Raw genomic sequence first — 23,947 nt, forward strand, 5'->3', positions numbered from 1 at the left:
CCTAATAGAGCCATATTCCTTTTCTTGAAATTACCAATCCCAAAACCTCCTAGTTTTTTACACCTAATGACTACCTCCCAATTCACCCTATGATCTCTCTTCTCTCTAGGCTCCGATAAAAAATTCCTTATTAATTTTTTCAAAAGATTAGAAACCTTTGAAGAGATCTTAAACACTAATAGATAGTAGACAGGTAGGTTAGCTAAGGTAGACCTAATGAGAGTGACTCTCCCACCTAAAAAAAGATAATTTCTCTTGTAGGCCACCAGCCTCTTCTCAAACCTCTCCACTACCTGAGTCCAAAAGCTAACACTCTTAGAATTATGTCAGGGGTCAATCCGAAATAAAGAGAAACCCTCTATTGAGAACTCAAAATGAGTCTCCAAGTTAAAATCCTCATCATTTAATGGAAAAAATAGCACACAACACTTTAACACCTTTGCAAAATATTCCTATATTTATAGGGCAAGTTTTATACGAAAAGAAATTAAAAGTTTGAATGAAAGTCCAAACCATAAGAATAGATGATTCAAATGGCAGATACTGAATATGGGGACCATACATTAAGAGAAAAACAATTCATCATCTAAGCTAAAAGGCAAATCTATGTCAAGCCATGGTCATTCATCAGGCAAGATTTCAGGGCTCATCTTCTCTTCACCGAGCATGTGCTTACGGTTCACCATGTTTAGGTGCCCATTTACACCACCTGCAACAACTCAGATTCCAAGTTTCCAACATGCATGGTCAAAAAAAAAAAACAATAAATAAATAAAATCATGTTTGCACGGAATTATGCGAAATTTGTCATCAACCCCACCTAACAAGTCTATATCATTCAAGATAGCTTATTAGAAATAGATGCCTCCAACCTGTTATTGATAACAAGGTTTCTTCAACCCAATAATCTAATAATGGAACATACATACATTCCTTTGGTTTCAACGTAGCTGAACCTAAATAACTAAAATAGAATCACATGATCATCTTGCTCTCAGCTTCTCTTTCATTCTTTCAACTGCACCCTTCAGAGTGTCCTCATCTTTGCAGAATGTGAACCTTACCAGATTCTTTCCTTCTTCTGGGTTAAGATAGAAGACGCTAGTTGGGATTGCTACCACGCCCACCTCCTTAATCAGATACTCACAGAAAGCAATATCATTTTCCAATCCAAATGGAGTATGATCTACCACCACAAAGTAGGTACCACTTGATGGAAATACCTTAAAACCAACAGCCTTGAGTCCTTCCACCAAAATTGCCTTCTTTGCCATATAATCCCTTTTTAGTTCCTCATAGTATGAATCAGGAGCACGGAGAGCTGCAGCAGCTGCATACTGCATCGGATTTGAGGTGGAAAAGGTGAGGAAAGAGTGGGCCTGCCTCACTCCCCATGTCAGATGTGGTGGAGCTATTGCCCATCCAATCTTCCACCCTGTTAATGAGAAAGTTTTTCCCAAAGAATTCATAGTGACAGTCCTCTCATACATGCCAGGAAGTGAAGCCATAGAAATATGATCAGCTTCAAATGCCAACTTGTCATAAACTTCATCAGTAAAGACTAACACATCATTCTCAATGCAGAGAGATGCAATCACATTGAGCTCCTCTCTAGTGAACATCTTTCCTGTTGGATTATGGGGAGTATTTATCAGTATTGCACGAGTGTCCTTTGAGATAGCAGCCTTCAGCTCGTTAATTGGAACTGAGAAGTCTGGAGGTTGAAGAGTGATTGCTTTTATTTTAGCTCCAGCCATTGAGAGGGTGGCTTCATAAGAATCATAAAATGGAGCAAAGAGGATAACTTCATCACCAGGATTTATCAAACCTAACATGGTGGCAGCAATTGCTTCAGTACACCCAGAGGTAACAGTAACTTCCTTTTCTGGATCTACCACTAGTCCAGTGTCTTTCTGGAACCTGGCTGCTACAGCAGAGTTGAGGTCAGGAACACCATATCCTCGGGCATATTGGTTTTTTCCCTCTCTAATAGCCTGAATGGCTGCCTCTTTCACAAATTCAGGGCCATCAAAATTGGGGAAGCCTTGGCCAAGATTTATAGCTCCATGTTTGATGGCAAGCATGCTCATTTGTGTGAAGATTGTGGTCTTGAATTTCTCAAGGCGTTCTGCAACCTGAAAAAGAAAGCTAGATGAATCGACAAATATTTCCCTTTTAAACCATGAAAAGATCACAGAAATTGATGCATTGTTTAAGATTGGTTTAACCATATATCCTGCAGTATGAAATACCAGAAATGATTAAATGGCATCATATTTGAATATAGGGAAAAAGTTGAACTACTAAAGCCTCTAGCATTGTTTCCTTATATCATTCCTCATGATAATCACTGGATTGTCTTTGTTTTTTTTGTTAATAACTTGGAAATAAAAGCTTCCAGTAAAATTTTCAGCGATTCAATCATCATCGTCATCATCCAAGCCTTACCCCAACTATATAGGGGCTTGGGCTAAGGCTTGGACGACAATGATAATGATGATGATTGAATCGGTAAAAACATGAAACATTGAGGTATGCCAGTATTAAAAGCTTTTGCTTTGAACAAACTCTCAGATTAATAATATAGTCATGGACTATAAAAGTGATCTCAAACCAACACAATAGCTTAAAAAGTTGAGTGTAACCAACTTCAACTGAATAACAAATGAAAAAGAGGATGGGAAAGAACAAACTGTACAAGGTTGGAGAATTAAACAAATTAAACAACAACAACTAAGAGTATGACTAAAATGACAACCTGTAGAGCAAGTAACGTTTTCATATGGCAGGGCAAGGTATTTCTTAGCCAAGTCTGTTTATTTTATCAATTTAGTTATTAGCTTACTGAAACCCTAAACCAATAAGTCTGTTATCAGGCCCATACAAAGTTATTGCCAAGGTGTTATCGGTAAGGTTGAAAGAGGTTCTTCATGTAGTTGTGGGTCCTTTCGCTGTATGCTGGGAGGTTTGGAAGGAAAGAAATAAGAGAATATCCGAGGATAGAATGAGAAGCAACAGAGAGGTGGGGGCTATCATCAGTTCAAGGATTGTTGGTAGGGTTTTAGTTTTGCCAGAATTCAAAGGCTTAAGCATAGAAAATTTTGAAGCTGATTTTCGGAACACTTTGAATGTTTACGTCTATCTTTGTTCTACAATGTAGTTCTTCTTTGGGTCTTTCTTGTAAGTGATGGGGTGACTCCTTGTCACCAAAACATTGTATCTTTCTGTTTTATGAATAAATTTTTTTCTTTATTGATCTTCAAAAAAAATAATAGGCTAAAATGTCCTAACAGATCATTTACTTCCTCTAGGAAATTAAAATGCCATGCTTGGACCTTGCCACTAAATCCCAAGGAAATACCTCAACTCACCCAGATCATTTACTTCAAATTCTTGATTAAGTAGTTACTTAAGAGAATTAATTTCATCGATATCACTTCCTATCACAACAATGTCATCAACATACACAACTAGGAGAGTCAAAGCAAATCATTTCTTCTTAATGAAAAGAGTGTGATCAAGTTGGGCTTGAACATATCCAAATCTTTCCAAAGCAAGTCTGAATCTATCAAACTATGCCCTTGTAGATTGTTTTAGACCATACACAACTTTCTTCAACTTACAAACTTTCATACTAATCTCTGCATCATAAAAACCAAGAGGCAACTCCATATACACCTCCTGCAAGTCACCATTTAGAAATGCATTTTTAACATCCATCTGAAACAATGACCATGAAAAGTTAGCAGCAAGAGACAGCAAAACCCTGATGGTGTTCATTTTTCCAACTAGCGCAAAGGTTTCCAAGTAATCAATACCATAAGTTTGAGTGTATCCCTTAGCAACCAGTCTAGCTTTATATCTTTCAACCATACCATCAACATTACACTTCACTGTGAATATCCACCTACACCCAATAAGTTTCTCCCCTTTTGATTGATCTACTAGTTCTCAAGTATCATTTTTCACAAGGGCATCCATCTCAACCTTCATTGCTTCCTTCCACTCAAGGACAACTAGGGCTTCTTGCACTGTTCTAAGAATAGGAATGGCAGCAATGGAGGCTAAAAAAGACATATGATGATGAAAGGTGGTCATAAGAAAGGAAATGGGAGATACAATGCGCAGTGGATGAGGTAATACCGACACTTCCCCTTGTGTATTGCAATTGGGAGATCAAAGTCATCTAAGGATGGCTGAGGCTCAGTAAGTATGTCACCACTAGTAGGAGTGGGTAAAGAGGAGACAATACCTGAATTTGGTGTCGCAGAAGAGACAGGAATTGGCCTGAACTGATCATTACTGGAACCAACTTGCCTCCACCATCTTCTGTGAAATACCCTTAATTCTTTACACTTTTGACAACTCCCCTCATTACACTCCCCTCCACTTGCAGGAATAGGCAAAGGAACATCTTGAGCAAAAGTGCCTTGCTCACCACTCTCCCCCTGAGGTGGAACTCTAGGGTAAGAGGGGACATCTTTAGAGAAGGTGACATCCATAGATACAAACCTAATTCTTGAGACAGGGTTATAACAACAATACCCCTTTTGATTTTGTTCATACCCAAGGAAGATACATTTGGTAGCTTTAGGGTCAAATTTTGAATGGGTAGGCCCAAGGATTTGGACAAACAGGTGCAACAAAAAGTTTTGGGAAGAACAGAAAACTGCTCCTTATCAAGATACAAGTTAAAAGGAGCTTTCATGTCCAAGACTCGTGAAGGAATCCTGTTAATGAGATAAACAGCAGTAAGAATGGCATCCCCATAGAAATGTATAAGAACATTAGAGTTCAACATGATGCTTCTTATAATTTCAATGATGTGTCTATTTTTCCTCTTAGCTACCCCATTCTACTGAGGTGTATGTGGACAAGTGTTCTAATGAATAACACCATGTTCGAAGAGATAAGAAGTTAAGGGTTTTGCAAAATATTCTTTGGCATTATCAGATCTAAGATTTTTTATTTTAATCCCAAAATGAGTCAAGATCATTTGATGAAAAACACAAGTCAAAGTGGGAACCTCACCTCGAGCGTGCATGAGGTAAACCCATAAAACTAAGAGTAGTCATCAACAAACAACGGAAAGTGATGTAGCACGATCTGACTACTCCCTGCTGGAGGATGATCTGGCTTCCAGTCGGGCAACGAGCTAGGTGAATCTGCAAGACAGCGAATCAGAGAACCCGGGGTGGCTAACCCGGCGAGGTCGCTCCGATGCTTAAGTCAGTAAACTGTGATGCAAGCTGAAAAGCTTTGAGAGCTAGAGAGTAGAGAAATCACGCGTACCTTGTGTCATTGGGGTTGGTGCCTTTATATAGTAGAGCCCTCGCGGGTTTTGCGGATCGGTTCCGGGATCTTCGTCCTGATGGGATCCGTTTCCGCTTTAATTGGGGAGTAACGTTATTAATTAATAGAGATTATCAATTCTGCCCGATCCAGGTGGAGAGAAGATTAGGCCTGTTGTTACGCGGCGTGATCCCGTGGGGTTCAGAGTCTACTAGAGAAACTTCCAGGATCGTTACGTGGTGGTCCGGGTCGGTAGCCCCGAGCTGATACTTCAGTCTTTTAGTTCCGAACTGGATTGAATGCCGAAGTGCCTCGATGCCGAGGTGACCCTTTGCCGAGGTGATTGAATACCCGAGCTCAACTATTGCGAACTAGGCTTGTCGGGCTGAGCTGTCATCTCTTAGTCAGGTCGTGTCCACGTGTCCCCTTCTCGCTAGGTCGCGCCAAATCACCCTTCATCAATTGCCCCCCCACTCCTCGTGCCAGGGGTCCCAACCCAATGCGAGGAGTTCATGGACGATCTAGGTGGATTTGGCGCGAGGTCCGACAATCTGAAGAGCGAACCGCTGGTCGGGCCTGTTCAACCGTCTGGCTCAACCACGAAATGATCCAGATCGCATCCCAGGTACGCCCGAACGTCACATTGTTTATAAACTCCACGGACGTCAAAGAGCGTGCTCAACCGATTTCATCCTCGGGTGTCATGCAACCGGTTTTCATGAAAGTCGTTGGATCGAGCAGGTCTCAATCATTGATCGCCACGCGATGAGCTATAAATAGGGGACCGAGGGGCCCCTCTTCTTCGCCAAAAATCTTGTGATTGAGCTCTCCCGAGGTCGCGTCGGAGTCCTTCAGCTCGCCACTTCTTCCCTTGTGTTTTGTGGCCGTTTTCATCTTTTTTGGTGAGTTCGTCTTTTCTTCCTTAGTTTGTTCTCCTTTCCTGTTCTTGTTTCAATGTCTAGTGCTAGCATAGATAGGCTTCTTAGCGACTCTAGTAGGCTTAAGGGTGCCGAGGTGCAGTCCTTGTCTCCCGCTAGCGAGGTTAGCTCCTCTCTAGGTAGTTCCCCCCTTCGCCCCTTAGGAGAAACCTCTTTACCCAAAGTCGAGCCATCTCAGCCTGAGGAGCCTCTAGCTTGAAAGGAGGGACCGACCTCCAGAGAGGGGGTCCCATCTTCTCGGGGTCAGGATCCAAATGACTTCGGGCCTTCCACTATGACCTCAGACAGGTTACTGTCCTTAGTAGCTCGTTATCATCTTCCCGATAACCTAGTTTTCAGTATTCCTTTGGGTTGATACCCTTGGGTTCATGGTCACCATGAGCTCGCGGTTTTCGAAGAGCAACTCATAGCTGGGCTGCGCTTCCCGCTCCACCCATTCATTATAGAAATAATTAAGTTCTTTGACATCACCATCGACCAATTACACCCAAACTCCATCCAAACTATAGTAGGTACAATCTCCTATTCCACGAGTACAATCGACCTCTGTCTTTAGACGTTTTTAGCTCGATTTGCTCAATCAAAAAGAACTCTGCTTGCCTGTGCGGGGACATCCGACAGAGTTCCTCTAAAAGACCAGTTTCCTTCCTTGCATGCTCTATCAGACTTGAAAAATGAACCCATATCTTCTTTCTTGGTCCCTTCAGCCTCCACTTCGGGTTGCCGAATAGGATTTTGAACCCGGGGTGAGGAGAGATGTAGAGACCAAGGCGGTCGTTAACTTCTGGAGGGACCTCGGCCTAGAGATGAGATATTTCTTAGCCGAGGAGAAGCTTGTGCGAGCTAGGTTGAGCCCTGCTGGTAGGCCTCCACCTCAATGCTCATATTCTTTTTTACTTTGAATTTTCTTTAGTTTGCAACTAACATTTTCTTTTTCTCTTGCACTAGACATGCCGGAGGTCGATGTGGAGAACCTTTTGAAGAGCTTCCAGAGAGGGAAAAAGAGGAAGGCCTCGAAGAAGTCTTGCCAGGAGGCCGGTCCCTCTGCCCTCGTCCCGCCCGAGGCCGCTACTCTGGAGCCGATCTCTGCCGAGCTTCCGGAGGAGGTCCATCCCCAGCCTCTTATCGTGGACCTGAACGAAGACCAGGACGAAGGAGCTCCGCCTCGCGAACCGAAGAGCACTTCCGCGCCCGAGCCTCAACTCTCGAAGGAGAGCATAATGACCCCTCGGCTCGGGCTCCTCAAGAGTAAGGACGTCGTATTTACCGCCGAAGTCACGAAGTGGGCTGACATGCCCACAAGCCAGCTCGGAGACCAGGCTGCTAGCTATTGTATGGTGGTGAGTATTTTACCTTGATCGATGATCAAAGAGTTCACCGAGATCTTCGAGACCACCATTAAGGAGGTGCAAGGTGAGGAGAAAGAGAGCGCCATCGAAAGCTTCAAGGAGTCTCCGGAGTTCCACAATCTCCAGGTCGAGTATGGATCGAGCTCTTACCGATCTGGCTTCAAGCTATGCAAATGGCTGATGTAGCAGAAGTTTCCCGAACTGGACCTCAGAGTTGTTTCCATGTCTAACCTCACTCCCGAGATGGCGAAGGCGGCCAACGAAGAACCTGGCTCCTCTGAAGAGGAAATCGACGATGAAGTCCCTGAGGCAGGCCTATCAGGTCGAGAGGACGCGGAGGAGGATCGCATGGAGACTAACCTGCCCAGTAGTTCGGATGCATGATTCTTGCCTCTCTTTTCTTGGGCCTTTATGATGTACACCCCGAGCCTCCGAGCTCGGTTCATAGTGAAAGTTTCTCTTTTTTCTTCTTTTTTTTGTACTCAAAACTTTGCATCAATGAAATACAAGTATTTTGGCTATCTCTGTGCAAAAAATTTTCTTAGTGTAAATAACTCCTGAACTGGTGAACTAAACCAAATAGGAGTAAAAATTTTTTTTTAAGTGTTGGTTACCCCGAACTGTCGAGCTAACGAGCTGGACTACAAGTAGGGATAACCAGAGTAGATTTTTTTCTAAGTGTTGGTTACCTCGAACTGTCGAGCTAACGAGCTGGATTCCGAGTAGGGGTAACTTCACATCATTGTACGCCGAGGTGGGCGAACACTGTAGGATATATACCCGACCTGTCTGCACATGGGCTACTCGCTTAGGTGTCGGTTATCCCTTAGTGTCGAGCCATCGGGTCCAACTCCAAATGGGATCAACCTGTTGTTATATGCCGAGGTGGGCTAGACATAGTAGGGTTTGTACCATAATTGTCTATGCCTTGGGCAAGAGAACTGATTTGCCTATGCCGAAGAGGCGACTAGGACTTGTCTGCCTATGCCGAAGAGGCGACTAGGACTTGTCCGCCCATGCCGAAGAGGTGACTAGGACTTATCCGCCCATGCCGAAGAGGCGACTGGGACTTATCGTAATGCCGAGGTCTTATGTCAGCTCGGCATCATGGCCCTTGGGCTTCTGGGAGTGACTCACAGTCCTCTCTCCAGTTCGGTGATCACAAGTAATATCTTCTTAGGTTGCCGATGTTCCATGCTCGAGGTACTTGCTTCCCTTCCAGAGTCTCGAGCTTGTACGTACCTTCTTCGAATACTTGTCTTACTCGGTACGAACCTTCCTAATTTGGTCTGAGATTACCGACACCGGGCTTAGGTACCATAACCTTCCGAAGAACCAAGTCGCCGATGCGAAAGTGTCGCTTTTTGACACAGGTGTTATAGTACCAAGCCACTCTCTGTTGGTAAGCTGCAGTCCGGATGTATGCCAGGTCTCGTACTTCTTCCACCAGGTCTAGGTTGTTACGGAGTTCGTCATCATTCGTCTCTTCGTCATAGGCCTCCAAGCGTAGTGTAGGCACCTCGATTTCTATTGGGATCACCGCTTTTGTGCCGTAAGTGAGGTTAAAAGGAGTCTCACCTATGGCAATCTTGATGATAGTCCGATAGGCCCAGAGTACACTAGGCAGCTCGTCTACCTACAATCCTCCTTTGGCTCGAGCTAAACGAGCTTTCAAACCGCGAAGTATGGCTCTGTTGGTGACTTCCGCTTGCCCGTTCGCCTGGGGGTGTGCCACCAAGGTGAAATTTTGCTGAATTCCCATTTCGGCACACCAATTCTGAAACTTGATATCCTCGAATTACTTCATGTTATCGAGACGAGTACCCGAGGTAGCCCGAAGTGACATACTATGTTCTTCCAAAAGAAATTTTGTATGTTGCGGGTTGTGATTGTTGTTAGAGGCTCAGCTTCTACCCACTTCGTAAAATAGTCTACCGCTACGACCAGAAACTTCCTCTGTCCTGTCGCTGGTGGGAATGAGCCAAGTATGTCGATTCCCCACTTTGCGAAGGCCCATGGGCTAGTGAGGTATTTCAGATCGACAGCAGGTCGGTGGTGGATGTTGGCGTGCCTCTGACACTTGTCACACTTCTTGATGAGCTCGAGTGCGTCTGCCTTCATCATGGTTCAGTACTAGCCTTGCCGTAATGCCTTCTGTGCGAGAGCCCTGCCCCCCAAGTGTCTGCCACACAAGCCTTCATGGGTATCGCAGAGTACATACTCGGCCTCTGAGGGTCGCAAGCAACGCAAGTAGGGGAGAGTGAAGGACCTTCTGTACAACTGTCCGTCTATAATGACGTACTTAGCCGACTGGCGCTCTACCCTTCGGGCTGCATTGCGTTCTGCAGGGAGGGTCCTATGAAGCAGGTAACTCACGAGTGGGTCGATCCAGCTCGGTTCTGCTTATGCTATAGGAGCGACTTCTCCTGCCCCTCGATAATGCTAGGCCGAGGTAAGTCCTCTATATACACAGTCTGCATGGTGTTGCTGCTTGTGCTGGCTAATTGAGACAAGGCATCGGCCTTAGCGTTCTCGGACCTCGGGATCTGTCTGATGAAGTAGGAAATGAAGTCGCGCAAGATCTCCCTAACTTTGGCCAAGTAAGCAACCATGGTGGGGTCGCGAGCTTCATACTCACCGCTGACTTCGTTGACTATAAGCTGAGAGTCACTGCATATGATGAGGTGCTTTGCCCTCATTTCCCTTGCTAGAGTGAGCCCAGCAACCAATGCTTTGTACTCTGCTTCGTTGTTCGATGCCACGAACCCAAACCGGAGTGCGTATTCCAATTTCACCTCGCTTGGGCCGTACAGAATTATTCCTACACCGCTTCCTTGTTGGTTGGACAAGCCGTTAACGTGGAGATTCTAGGGCTCCTCGTCCCAGGTTGGACCTGCTCTGACCGGTTCCAGTGCCACACTGGTCGATGCTTCCATCGTGTGTTCGAGCTCGGTCAGCTCGGGAGTTGCGGTACTAAATGTACATTCTGCTACAAAATCGGCCAAGGCTTGGGCTTTGATTGCCGTCCGAGGTTCATACCGGATGTCGTACTCACTTAGTTCAATAGCCCACTTCGTCAATCTGCCAGACACCACAGGCTTGAGCAGGATCTGCCTCAGAGGCTTGTTGGTGAGGACGGCGATGGTGTGAGCTTGAAAGTATGGATGAAGCTTGCGAGCTGCTATGATTAGCGCGTACGCTAGTTTCTCGATCTTCGGGTACCTGGTTTCTGCGTCCTGCAAAACTTTGCTAACATAGTAGATGGGTCGTTGGACCCGATCTACCTCTTTGATTAGTACCAAGTTGATCACCTCGTCACTCGCGGAGAGGTATAGCTTTAATACATCCCCTTCCTCGGGTCGGGTCAGAACCGGGGAGCTAGCTAAGTATCTTTTTAGCTCGTCAAAGGCGAGCTGACACTTTGCAGTCCACTCGAAGTCTTTACTCTTTTTTATGGCTTTAAAAAAGGGTAGGCAGCAATCTGCTGACTTGGACATAAAACGGCTCAGGGCGGCTATCTGGCCATTCAGCCTCTGAACCTCTTTTAGTTTGCGGAGTGGCCTCATATCTAAGATGGCCTTTATTTTTTTCAGGTTGGCTTCGATGCCACATCGGTTGACTATATAGCCCAAAAATTTACCCGATGTGACCCCGAAGACACACTTGTTGGGATTTAATTTCATATTATATTTTCGTAAAATTTGAAAAACACTTTGCAAATCATCTAGTAAAAATTTTGAATACTGGGTCTTCATGACCATGTCATCAACATAGCATTCGACTTTATTGTCGATTAACGGCTCAAAAATTTTGTTTACAAGTCTTTGAAAGGTTGCCCTGGCATTTTTTAGTCCGAAGGGCATGACAGCAATACAACCCGAGCTCAGTTATAAAGGTAGTATTTTCTTCATCGGCGGGATCCATCCTAATCTGGTTGTAACCGGAATAGGCGTCTAAAAAGCTTAGCAACTCATGCCTTGAGGTCGCGTCTACTAGGCGATCGATCTTGGGCAGCGGGAAGCAGTTTTTTGGGCAGGCTCTATTCAGGTCGGTGTAATCGACGCACATGCGCCACTTGCCATTGGCCTTTTTTACCAGAACTGGGTTAGCTACCCAACTCGGGTAATGGACTTCCCTGATGAAGTCTGCCGCTAAGAGCTTCCCGACCTCTTCATCGACTATCCTCCAGCGCTCTGGGGTGAGGTTGCGCTTTTTCTGTCTAACTAGCCTAACTAAGGGATCGGTATTTAACTTATGAGTTAGAATCTTAGAGTCTATTCCAGGCATCTCTGTCGCGGACCAAGCAAATATATCTAAATTTTGTAATAAGAAGCTTACCAGCTGAGAGCGAAGTGGCTCCTTGATCGAAGCGCCGATATGAGTCTTGGTTGGGTCATCGATTGAGACTAGGATGTGGACCGTCTCCTCTGTTGGTGCAGCTCGCTCATCGGCATACTACGTTGGTCACTCGAGCTCGATGTTAGCCGCTAGCTTTGCTTTCCCCTTGAGGGCGGCTACGTAGCACTTGCGAGATTCGAGTTGGTCACCTCGCACAACCCCTACTCCATAATCCATTGGGAACTTCATTGCCAGGTAGTAGGTGGATACTACCGCACATAGGACGTGCGTAATGGGTCGACCTACTATGGCATTGTAAGGAGCGGGAGTCGCGACCACTAGAAACGTGTGCTCGAACCTCACAATATTCGGCCACGTGCCGGCCTCTACGGGTATTGAGACTCGCCCAAGAGGATAATGGATCCCGCACACATCATCCTCTGTGATGTAAATTGGTTCTTCAAGTAGAGGTCATTTTGGCGGGTTCTCTTCGTTTTCTAGTTCACGGACTGAGGTTCGTCCGACTGCCGAAGTACACCCCGCGATGGACCAATCAGTAATCATATTGATTACCCCGCAGATCGGTCTCTCCTCGGGCAACTACCGTGGCGGCTGCTCGTTCTGCCTGTTGCTGGTCTCGAGGGCATTCCTTCTCTAGTCCCCCTACCGGTCTGCTTGTCGATCTGCCTGGCTTCTTTCTTCTCGCTGTACAAAGTTTTTCAAGTACCTGCAGCGGATGAGCTCCTCGATCTCATCGCAGAGGTTCCTGCAGTTCTCCGTACTATGCTCGTGGCCTCTGTGGAAGTGACAGTAGACGTTCCGATTTCTTGTTGCAGGATCTCCCCTCAACCTAGGAGGCCACTTGACAAAGGAAGAGTCCTTGATGGCCATTAGTATTTCTCCTCACTTAGCGTTGAGAGGTGTGTAGTTCGTCCTTTCAACAAGTGGGGTCCTGGAGCGCCGACCTGACTTGCGAAATCGCGAAGGAGATCAGCTTCCAGATTTGTTTCTTCCCTGCTCGGGAACTTGCTCTTTCTTCTTTTGTGCCCGTCACTGCCTGTGTTGTCACTGTCTCTTTTTCTTTTTTCTGCTGGGTTGTCAGTCTTCTGGTTCATTTCTTCTTCGGTTCCAATGAACTGGTCAGCTAGCTTGAGGAATTATGTGATGTCTTTAGGTTTATTGGCCACAACATGCCATTTGAACTCTCTGTGAGTTATGCCTTTCTTGGCTGCCGTGAGTCTTACCGTCGGGTCCAAGTCGGGGATCTGTAGGCAGGTGTCGTTGAAGCGCTTGATGTAGCTTCTAATCGACTCTCCTTCTCCCTGAACTACATTAAGGAGGCTCTCCTGCGACCTCGGGCACTTCTTGATGGTGATGAAGTGCAAGGTAAACAACTCTATGAACTGCGCCCAGCTCTTGATCGATCCCGGCGCGAGGTTCTGGTACCAGGTCCGAACTACCCCCTTGAAAGTGGTGGAGAAAGCCACGCACATGCAAGACTCATCATACTTGTCCAGGGAAGGCATCTTGAAATCTTTGGGCATCGAGGTCGCCAAGAGCTCGGGAGACAAGGGAGACAACCCGAAAAGTAGAGGAGGAGCGGCCTTTGTAGCTACCGAGCTCGCCTCCTCCTTACCTTTAGCCTGTTCTTCTTGTTGGTTTGGTCTCGCTGGCTGGTTGTTCTAAGCTGAAGTACGGCGTGCCTTGCGACGCCTCCGTTGCTGCTTCTTTATCGGCTTGACATTGGTGCTGCTAATCTCAGTATGCTCCGGTACTGTTTTGCCGCGAGGTAGCTCCTGGTTCCTCGTGGGATTCTGGGGCCGGCTATCATGGACGGAGAGGCCTTGCCTTGATTTCGCACCCAGAACCCCGAACCGGTTACCTACGAGCGACCCATCTTGCTGCGAACGCCGAGGAAGATTGGCCCTGTTAGGTTGAGTATCTCCGGACCTGTTTCCGAGGTTCCCTTGTGAAGCAGGTGGAATAACCTGACCGTCTCTCCTCCCGCAGGGTGAGACCTGAATCCTGGGAGGAACTGGGACTTGGGAAGTCTCTTCGCCTCGGTAGGGAGATCGAATGTTCTGGTTCACGCAAGGTTTGTTCTGATTCTGTTGGGCCCCTAGGTGTCGAGGTGGAATCGGCTGCTGGCTCTGCAGCAGTGGGGGGAACTACTACTAGTAGAATAGGTACTGTTGGTACTGCTGAAATTGCTGAACCTGTTGCATTTGGACCTAGATGGCCCGCACACACTGCACCAGGTCGTCAAACTGGGACTGTCCAGCTCCGGGAGGAACCACAGAAGCCTCAAAAAAGGTTACGCCTACCACTGGGGGAAGTGGGGCGTTCACCTGTGTGATGCTTGGTGGCATGGTCAGCGTTGGAACCCCAGCCGCAGTAAGCGGGATGGTGAATTGGCCGATGCACACTGAAGGGAGTTGGGGTTGTCCCCCGAAGACGTTCATCTCGCTGCTTTGTCCTGCGTGACTGGAAGATGCCATTGATTCAGAGGAAAGTTGACTATAAAGAAGGCTTTTCGATCGAGTTCCCACAAACGACACCAATTGATGTAGCGCGATCTGACTACTCCCTACTGGAGGATGATCTGTCTTCCAGTCGGGCAACGAGCTAGGTGAATCTGCAAGACAGCGAATCAGAGAACCTGGGGTGGCTAACCCAACGAGGTCGCTCCAATGCTTAAGTCAGTAAACTGTGATGCGAGCTAAGAAGCTTTGAGAACTAGAGAGTAGAGAAATCACACATACCTTGTGTCATTGGGGTTGGTGCCTTTATATAGCTGAGCCCTCGTGGGTTTTGCGGATCGGTTTCAGGATCTTTGTCCTGATGGGATCCATTTCCGCTTTAACTGGAGAGTAACATTATCAATTAATAGAGATTATCAATTCCTCCCGATCCGGGCGGGAGAAGATTAGGTCTGCCGTTATGCAGCATGATCCCGTGGGGTTCGGAGTCTACTGGAGAAACTTCTGGGATCGTTATGTGGTGGTCCAGGTCGGTAGCCCCGAGCTGATACTTCAGTCTTTTAGTTCCGAACTGGATTGAATGTCGAGGTGCCTCGATGCCGAGGTGACTCTGTGCCGAGGTGATTGAATACCCGAGCTCAACTGTTGCGAACTAGGCTTGCCGAGCTGAGCTATCATCTCTTAGTCAGGTCGTGTCCACGTGTCCCCTTCTTGCTAGGTCGCGCCAAATCACCCTTCATAAGAAAGTATTTGTACCCTCCCATAGAAAGAATATGATAGAGCCCGCAAACATCGGTATGCACAATTTCAAAAGGAAAAGAACTTCTTTTATTACTTTGTGAATAAGTTTATCTACAATGCTTTGCCAACTCACAGCTTTCACACTTCAAAATGAACACTTGGATTGACTCAAACAAAGTACGAAAAAGACTCTTTAAAGACCCAAAAGAAAGATGACTCAATCGATTATGCCAAAGCATAATCTGACTCATAGACTGTGACACAATAGACTTTCCAACTTCTTTACTCTTCCCAGGTGGATGTTCAAGCAAGTAGATCCCATTCGTCTCACGGCTAGTCCTAATCACCTTCCTCGTTGCCAGACCCCGGAAAACACAATGATCAGGGAAAAATGTCACTAAATAGTTTTGGTGTTTAGTGATACTACTGAATGAAAGTAAATTAGTACTTGGTTTAGGAACATGCAGAACTGAGGATAAGGAAATAGCATCAGAGACTTTGATGTCTCCTTTGCCCAAAATATGGACAAGAGAGACATCAACAATAGACACTTTGTCTCTGCTAGAGAACAAGCAATAAGTGTGAAATAAGGAAGACAAACTGGTCATATGATCAGATGCTCTTGAATCTGCAATCCAAAAATGGCTAGTGTTACCTGGGTTGAGGCATGATAAATAGTGGCCCTTGTACCTGATTGAGCAAAAGCAGAAGTGGGAGGAGGGGTTGAATGAGACTGTCCAAGGATGCCAACTTCACTCTCCAGCTGAGATAAAACAGCCCTATCTGTAGCCAAGGCATCAAGAGAACTGGATCTAGTGTTGGGTGTGGATGAAGCTCATGTGGTTACAGTTGCATTTGCATTTCCTTTCTTATTCCCAAGTCTTTCTGGAATTAGTCGAGGATGAAGTTTCCAACAAGTGCCCTTAGTATGTTTTGGCTTCTTACAATAGTCACAAAACACATCCCTCTTTCCTTCCTTCTTTACTTCCTTTTCCTTATCACCTCCAATCTTCAGTTTTATGGCTGCTAAAGTTGATTCCATAGATGGAATTTGTAACATAACTTTTCTCCTACTTTCCTCACTATGTACTAGAGAGTAGGCTTGAGATAAAGAAACACTATATCTAGTGGGAAGTTGCTGTCTTATAATGTCATAATTAGAGTTTAGCCCAGCTAGGAATTCAAACACTCTATTTTTCTCAACTAATTTCCTGTATGTGGTAGCATCTTTCTGGCTCTCCCACTCAATAGTCTCAAATTATCAATCTCATGCCACAATGATTTCAAGGTGGAGAAATAAATTGACACAAGTTTCTCCCCCTGTTTAAGATTATTCACCTCAATTTTCGGTTCATAAACTCTAGCAACATTAAGGGGTTGAGAATAGGTTTCTTTCATATTGTCCCAAATCTCCTTAGTTGTCTTTGCCCAAAGATAGTTTCTACTAATATGAGGCTGCATGGAATTGCATAACCAAGTAATAGCCAAATAATTTTCTTGGACCCATTTAGCAAGGGAAGGGTCCTCCTGAGCTAGTTTCTTTGTGTCTCCCATCACATACCCCAACTTTCCCCTTCCTCCAATGGCCACCATGGCTGATTGGGCCCATTCCAATGTTTGTCCCATTAAACTTGACTGTAGTAATTTGAAATGAACTACTGCCAGTAGAATTTCCAGCTCCTACAAGTCCTCCATATGGTTTGTTCTCATTTCCAGTCATTTCCATGCTATAATGAACAATAGATATTCACCGAATGGAAGGTAAAGCACTGTCCAACTCCCTTTTCAACAAAAAAAATATTTCAAGTCCAACAACACCCAGAAAAAAAAAAAAAAAAAAAAAAAAAAAAAATCAGAGGCTTTTTTACAAACACAAGGTGGGGTGGCTGAAGTGAACAAAACTGTCAACAACTTAGCCCAGAAGCACAGTCCGCAAAGAAACCAAAAAAAAAGCAGTCCAAGAGAAAAGAAGTCAGACAACCGATCCTCCCAGAGGATTCCAAAAAACTTCAGACATCTATCAACCCAAAAGGAATGAAAAACAACCCAAAAAGTACTGAGCGCCACTCCCAATCTTTGATTTAAGCCCTAAATCAAAAGCCGACCTATTTTCTGTGATTCTTCTAGATCACTGGGCAGCTCTCCAAGTTTTCTGAACCTTGGACACCTTCTTCAATCACCAATGACCTCCAAGAACTAGGCGAATTAAGCTGAAACTTCCAGCCCTAGAAATGCTCTCATGTAGTCAGCTGGACTACACCTACATGAGAGCCCTAATCAGTCTTAGGCCTGCTCTAGTACAAAGTTGTTTGAAACCAATGAGGTTCAGACCCATTTAGCAGTCAGAAATGAAGAAGAAAACAGAGATGAAGAGAAGAGAAGAGAAGAGAAGGGAAGAAGAGAGGAGAAAGAAAGAATAGAAGAAAAGGGTTCAGACTGTTTTAGTTTGCCACCCCAAGTGCTATTCGTATTAGACTTATAATAAAAGAGGTACAATGACAGGAATACCCTTGTCACTAGAAACAACAGAAAAGAACATTCTAACAGCAATATAATCAAAGGAAGCATATGAAGAGGTGGGACCACAAGCTCGTCAATCATTTTCTCTACATTTACCAAACTTCATTTTTTTCCTTTGAAAAGTTCTCAATTTTTTGTCAGCGACCATAGCCTGGGTATCCTTTTCAAATGGTAAAAGGAAACAGAAAGAGGAAAGCCCAAGCATGCTGTATTACTGGAATGGAAAGAGACCAATACAAAGCAATCATAAGCTGTAATTTTTATTTTTTTATAGTAAATAGAAAATTTTCATTAAGTGAAAAAGAAGAATAAAAAAAGACACATGGCACCACCTTCAAATGCAATTAGAGTACTAGAATATTACAAGTCACCCCCCCTCAGGTGGACCCATGTGCTCCCCATTCCAAATTTGTCCATGTTACCGCTTCCCTTTCTAATACCTTCATTGGCAACCTTGGGATCCATCTGAACCAGCAATTCGTAATTTGTATTTGATGCCAAAGATCTTACTTCCCCAACTAAAATGCATTTAAAGCAATAGACTATTGCAAGTCCCCCTCCCCCTCTCATTCCAATTTTGTCCCTGTTACCCCTTCCCTTTCTAAGAACTTCATTGGGCCAATCTTGGGATCCATCTGAACCAACAATTTTGTATTTGATGCCCAAGATCTTGCTTTGCCAACTAAAATGCATTTAGACCAATAGACTATTACAAGTCCCCACCCCTCAAAGCCATGTGCTCCCCATTCCAAATTTGTCCCTGTACCCCTTCCTTTTATAATAACTTCATTGGCCAACCTTCTGATCCATCTGAACCAGCAATTCATATTTGATGCCAAAGATTTTGCTTCCCCAACTAAATGTCTGAAGGTTCAAGAACCATCCAGGTTTGTTAAAACCCAGCCAATGATCACTTGATAGTCTTACCTATTTAGTACTCAGAATAAGGCAATGGTTTCTGCTCTTAGAGATGTTCCTTAACCTATCAGACCTGAAAAACTCAATTTGATGCTCTTTGCGTAGTCTCTCACCAGACCTCCCACTCCTGAGTTTTTTCTTTGACAAAGACCCACTACGCCTGATTTTTCTTTGATAAACTCAAATACTCTAGCTGCACGACCATTCACCACCAGTTAGTCTCTAAATACTGCATCCATCATTACCCCTTCGAACTAGTCAGCACCCAATCATTTAGGTAAAAGGGAAGAGAGGTCTGAAGTACAAGAAAGATGAAGACTACCATGTTTGGTGTATTACAAGATTCATTTACAGGGACAAGGAAGACAAGAAAAAAAGTTATTTAAATGGTCAGAAACTTCACAGACATGAAGGCGAGAGAGAGAGAGAGAAGTCGTAGAGTAAAGCTCCAGAAGATCTTTAGAAGCCTTTAATCTAAAAGAGAATTGAAGGAAGATGAGGAAGGAGAAAAAGAGGTGAGTGATGTTGAAAAACCTGAAAACATCAACAGCTCTGTAAATCAACCAGAGGAAGGAAGGAAACTGAGTTTCACGATAGTTCCAGAAGTTGAAATCAAAGTTGAGGCTTTATCTGGGAAAAGTGGTCTTAAACCGAATGGGGTTGGAAAAGTAAATAGCAAACCCAGGCAGGAGATGGGTGAAGCTATAAACTTCAAAGGTGGAAAGGAGAGGATGTTTTTTTTGAGACCAGAATTCTCAGGAGACAGGTTTGAAAGAGAAGGAAAAGGAGAGTGGATTTGGGGAGGAGAGGGAGACTCCTGGTGTTGTTGATAAAGGGATACTGAATGATAAGTCAAATTTGAATTCTGACAAATCCATAGAAGAAGAGATGGCTGCACAAAGCCGAAGTGGGGAAAAGGAGTGGATGGGGGTTCAGTTGAGAATATTGAAAGATTCAGAAGTGGCAAAAAGTTTATAGAGAATGAAGGGTGGGAAATAAAGAGAAATTTCAGATGGAAGTACATCGGGTACTTCATACTCAAGAGTAGTTAGTAGAAAAAGGAAATATCAAACTAGACCTTTGCAAGAAAATAACATTTCTGAAAAGGACAAAGAAAGAGATGATGAAGATAGGGGCACAAGTGATTCAAGTGATGGTGAGATTTGGGTGGATGAGACTCGTGTTATTGAAAGAGCAATTGATTTAGAAAAGAGTGGTGAATACGGAGATGGAAGTGAGCAAGTCATTGGGATTAGGGGAGGAATTTGCTAGGAAAACCTTTAAGGAATTGGAAGAGAAATATAAGATGCTTGTGATTAAGAGTGATGTAGGAGTTGTTAATAAAGTGGAGAATAAGGAGGAAAAAGATCAAAGTAGACAGAGATCTTGTGGAGTTGCAGAAACTGCTGACAATGGGACTGGTAAGCTGGTTTAAGATCAGCTTTTCCAGAAAAATGCAGTCCTAAAACCAGAAAGGATCATTGCTAGGTCAAATGATTTGCAGTTGCCTGAGAAGATTTCTAATGCTGTTAGGTGCTTTAGAAGTGAAAAGACCCATTGACCTGTTCAGATGTTGAAAGTGTTTGCAAGACTAAAGTTGATTTATTTAGTGTTGGACCTAGCAAGAAGGTGAACTCAAGAGCTTGAAGCAGTTGTGTAATCGAGCAAATTGTGAAAGTAGTTCTGGTGGAGTCTTAGTGTTTTTTAATGTTAAATTGTTGGATTTTTCCTCAGTTGGTGGAGGTGTAGGGTCTCGTCTTTTAGCTTGGCAGTAGTGTCTGTGTTGTGTCTTGCTGAAATCTTTTTTGTGTGCTGTCTGGTTATCTCTTGTGTTTTGGGTTGGGGTGGTAGCTGTCATTGGAGGTTTGTGTAGGGTGTGATCGTGTGAAAGTGTTTTAGGGGTCCAATTTGAGTTGGGGACTCGTTAAGGGCTGAAATCATAGCTGTTAGGGAAGGGACTCAAAAGGCTAAAGACCTGAATATCAGAAAGTTGTTAATTGAAGGTGATTTGAAGCTTGTAATTAGCTGGCTCTGAAAAGAGGAGGATGGATGGTGATGCTACATATATGAGAAATCATAGCTGTTATGGAAGGGATTCAAAAGGCTAAAGAGCTGAATATCAGAAAGCTGATAATTGAAGGTAATTTGAAGCTTGTAATTAGCTGGCTCTGAAAAGAGGAGGATGGATGGTGATGCTACATATATGAGAAGAGGAAAGCTTTTAAATTGCTACAAGGGGTAGAGGTAACTTGTAATTGGGTCAGAAGAGACGCAAATGCCTTTTCTGATACACTTACTAAACAAGGGGTGGGAAGGAATAGCTTATTTTGGGCTGTGTTGTAATTTTATTTTCTGTTGGGGAGGGTAAGAGTGTTTATCCCTCCCCTTTCTTATTGTACTAAAGTTCTTCCTTTTTAATGAATTTTCTTCTGTTATTGATAAAAAAATAAAAAGAAAGTGTTTTAGGGGTTTATCTTTCTCTCTTTTCTATAGGTGATGTCTTCACCTCCTTCTGTCCTTCTTCCTTTGCTTCTTGATAAATTCTTTTAAAACTAAGCATAGTACTTTACTACAAAGATATTTTAAAACTTTAGACATTTGCATTTATATCTAATTATTTTAAATAATGTAGTATATATATAGTTTTAATATACATGTTATTGCTTCACGTATATGTGATTGAACATGGTTGGTTAATGGTATATAAAACAAAAAAAAAGAGGCATAGAGATCAAAAGAGGAGGAGTTCTTACAAGTTTTCTTCCAATTAGTGGTCTGCTGGTACAGAGTTGCCACTAGTAAAGGTTATCAGATAGTCAAAAGTTCCACTCTTCCTTTGAAAAAAAAAATACTGAAGGCCCTAACTCCCTGTTCAACCCAACCTTTTATACACTAATGCTTAATATCATTCTTTTGTGGCTTATTTGCAATTTAATATTAACTTATTTATGGGATAGTATCAATATCTAAAATCTAGAAAATAATTTTTTTTCTGGTCTACTACTAGAGAGGCCACAACAAATAATCATCACTTTACTACATTGATAGCACTGCACCAATGTCCTGCATGTACCATAATGACATCAATTAAGGTGTTAACATCTTGCTCCTTATTGTAAAAGATTCTAGCATTTATATTACACCAAACGCTCCAAAGGATTGCAACTCTTGTATAGATAAGGTTCATTTGAGAAGCAAAAAGGTCTAACATCTCTAAAGGTGTATCCAATATTCCAATTAGTAACAAATAAAGGAAAAAAAAAATGGTTCTATACCCTTGACTAAGGGCATGAGAGGAAGACATACTTGATGTTCTCAACTCTAGGAAACGGTTACAGACATGGGGTTATATGCTCCAGGTCTTCCATCTTTGTTGGAGCACCTCAATAGTGTTTACAATATACAAAAAGGCTTTTGAACAATACACTTTGAAGTGATCTTTGGTTGAAAGGGACCATCATAATGGACTTTAGCCAGGAAAGAATTGGGAGGAGCGGGGAATCAAATCATCAAGAGCCTAGCAAAAAGAAACAGAAGAGGAGCCCAATTAGTCAACAGTCCATATCCTCTAATCCCAGACCCTCTTGAAGAAGGAAAACGCCATTAAGAGACTTAAGTCTACCCACTCCCTAGTACCTAGTACTTTTGATCCTTGGATCCACGAATAAATTACAAATCCCAAGAGGAGAACAGATGATAAGAAAAAATAGAAGACTGTCTCTATGGCCTTCCATTAGCAACACAAAATTACCATCCTAGCAAATCCAGAATCCAGTTCATTCTTATGAAAGCCATATTTGCTCCTAATAACAAAATACAAAAAGACTGAATCTGTGATTTGATCAGAAATATCCATAACACTTAATCCACTTATTAAGTAAATTGATGTTTTTATTTCTTACTCTCCAACTTGACCCCCCCCCCCCCCCCATCTTCCAGGTCCAATTGGAGAAGCCGGAAAGGGATTCAATCGTGACGGATTTTCTATCAATTTATGGGCTATAGTTTGTTATCTTACTTTATCTTTCTAGACTGGGTGTGGAAGGTGACTCACAAGTTGTGATTGGATGAATGAATTTGGGTGGGATGGGGTGAGGAGGAGGCACCTCAGAATATAGGCATTACAATCAGATAAGCAAAATTTCTGGCCCAATCCATGAATACCTCATTGATATGATTTCAGTATATTCTCGTTTGGTTTCAGAGCCCACAGGAAATACCATGCATAAATAAGCATAAGAAAAACATATAAGAAATCGTAGTCCATAAAAAAAGGTCTTCATGCCAGTCCTTAAAAAACGGGTTTATTCATAACACATGATTTAGTCTATACAAATTCTTTAACTATCAAAAATATTCTATACGAATTCTTTTCTTTTTTTCTTCGAAACTAGTCAATCTGTTTTAAACAAGGAGTTAGCAACAATTTTTTTAATTACATTGGAATTGATGTTATATGTAAGCTATAAGTACACTTAAATCCAATTAAAAGAACTAAGCAAGGAGTGTCAACTATTTCTAACAAACCACTGCATAATGGTGATTCGAATCGGAACAGAATAAGCAGAACTGCAGAAGAAAAGAAAAAGGAATTCCAATAAGAGAGGTACTACGGAATTGTAAATGAAGTTCCGATCCGAGATAATCTCGCTGCAGACACAGGCAAACTAATTAAAGTTCTATTTGAAATGAAGCAAAAAGGAGAAAAAAAATAAAAAAAGCAGTGAACGATGGAAACGTGCAAATGGGGCAAGGATAGAGAATGAATACCAATCCAAATAAAATCCTTGGAAACATATCAAAGATGACTAAAAGCTATACATGAATGCCAACAGGGGTAGATTTTAAGGCTTAAAGAAACAAACTTGCAGAAGACCCACATATCCAATCAGAAAAGAACAAAAAGTCAATCAAAACTACGCATAGATAAAATCAAGTAAAAACAGATAGCCCATCTCCACAAACAAGAAGATCCGTCAACCCAATCGCTGAGCTTTGAGCAGAAATGAAAACACCGCCAGGGTGTGGAGACATACCTGCACGGGTATTTGGGTCTTCCGGGATTGTGCGTCTGAGTTTATAACACCCTCCTTCTCCGTCGATACAGTAGAAATGGTGGCCATGAGAGTAGGGCAGCTGTTTCTTCCACTCTTGGTACTGCTCTTTATGCTTTTGGCAATGGAGAACAATGTTGCTGGTAGGAAGCCTACAGGCCTTCGCATTTCATGATATCTCCAATTGGCAGAAGGAATCGTACCTTGTAGCTGCATTACAATAGAATTCTCAAAAGTTTAGACAAGCCCTTAATTAAGCACAAACCACCCAGCAAGAATCAGCTATCGAGATTCGAACTCGAGAGGGAGAGAGAGTG

General features: G+C 43.4%; 1 protein-coding gene across 3 annotated transcripts in view; it reads right to left on the reverse strand.

The window, feature by feature from the left end:
• Nucleotides 1-803: 803 nt before the first annotated feature.
• Nucleotides 804-23,947, reverse strand: part of LOC104608496 (uncharacterized) — a 29,263-nt gene continuing 6,119 nt past the window's right edge. For 2 of the 3 annotated variants that reach the window (XM_088887380.1, XM_010274511.3), the window contains exons 2-3: nt 23,613-23,840; nt 804-2,135 (exon numbers count right to left, since the gene is read on the reverse strand). In XM_088887380.1, coding sequence (XP_088743506.1) covers nt 984-2,135; nt 23,613-23,798 — 1,338 coding nt within the window. In that variant the 5' untranslated portion in view covers nt 23,799-23,840 and the 3' untranslated portion in view covers nt 804-983. Of the gene's footprint in view, nt 2,136-23,612 lie in introns of all 3 variants that reach the window. The other variant, XM_010274510.2, reaches the window with a different exon arrangement.

The sequence above is a fragment of the Nelumbo nucifera genome, chromosome 5 (genome assembly GCF_055504915.1).
Source record: "Nelumbo nucifera cultivar China Antique chromosome 5, China Antique-T2T, whole genome shotgun sequence".
Classification (NCBI taxonomy): Eukaryota; Viridiplantae; Streptophyta; class Magnoliopsida; order Proteales; family Nelumbonaceae; genus Nelumbo; species Nelumbo nucifera.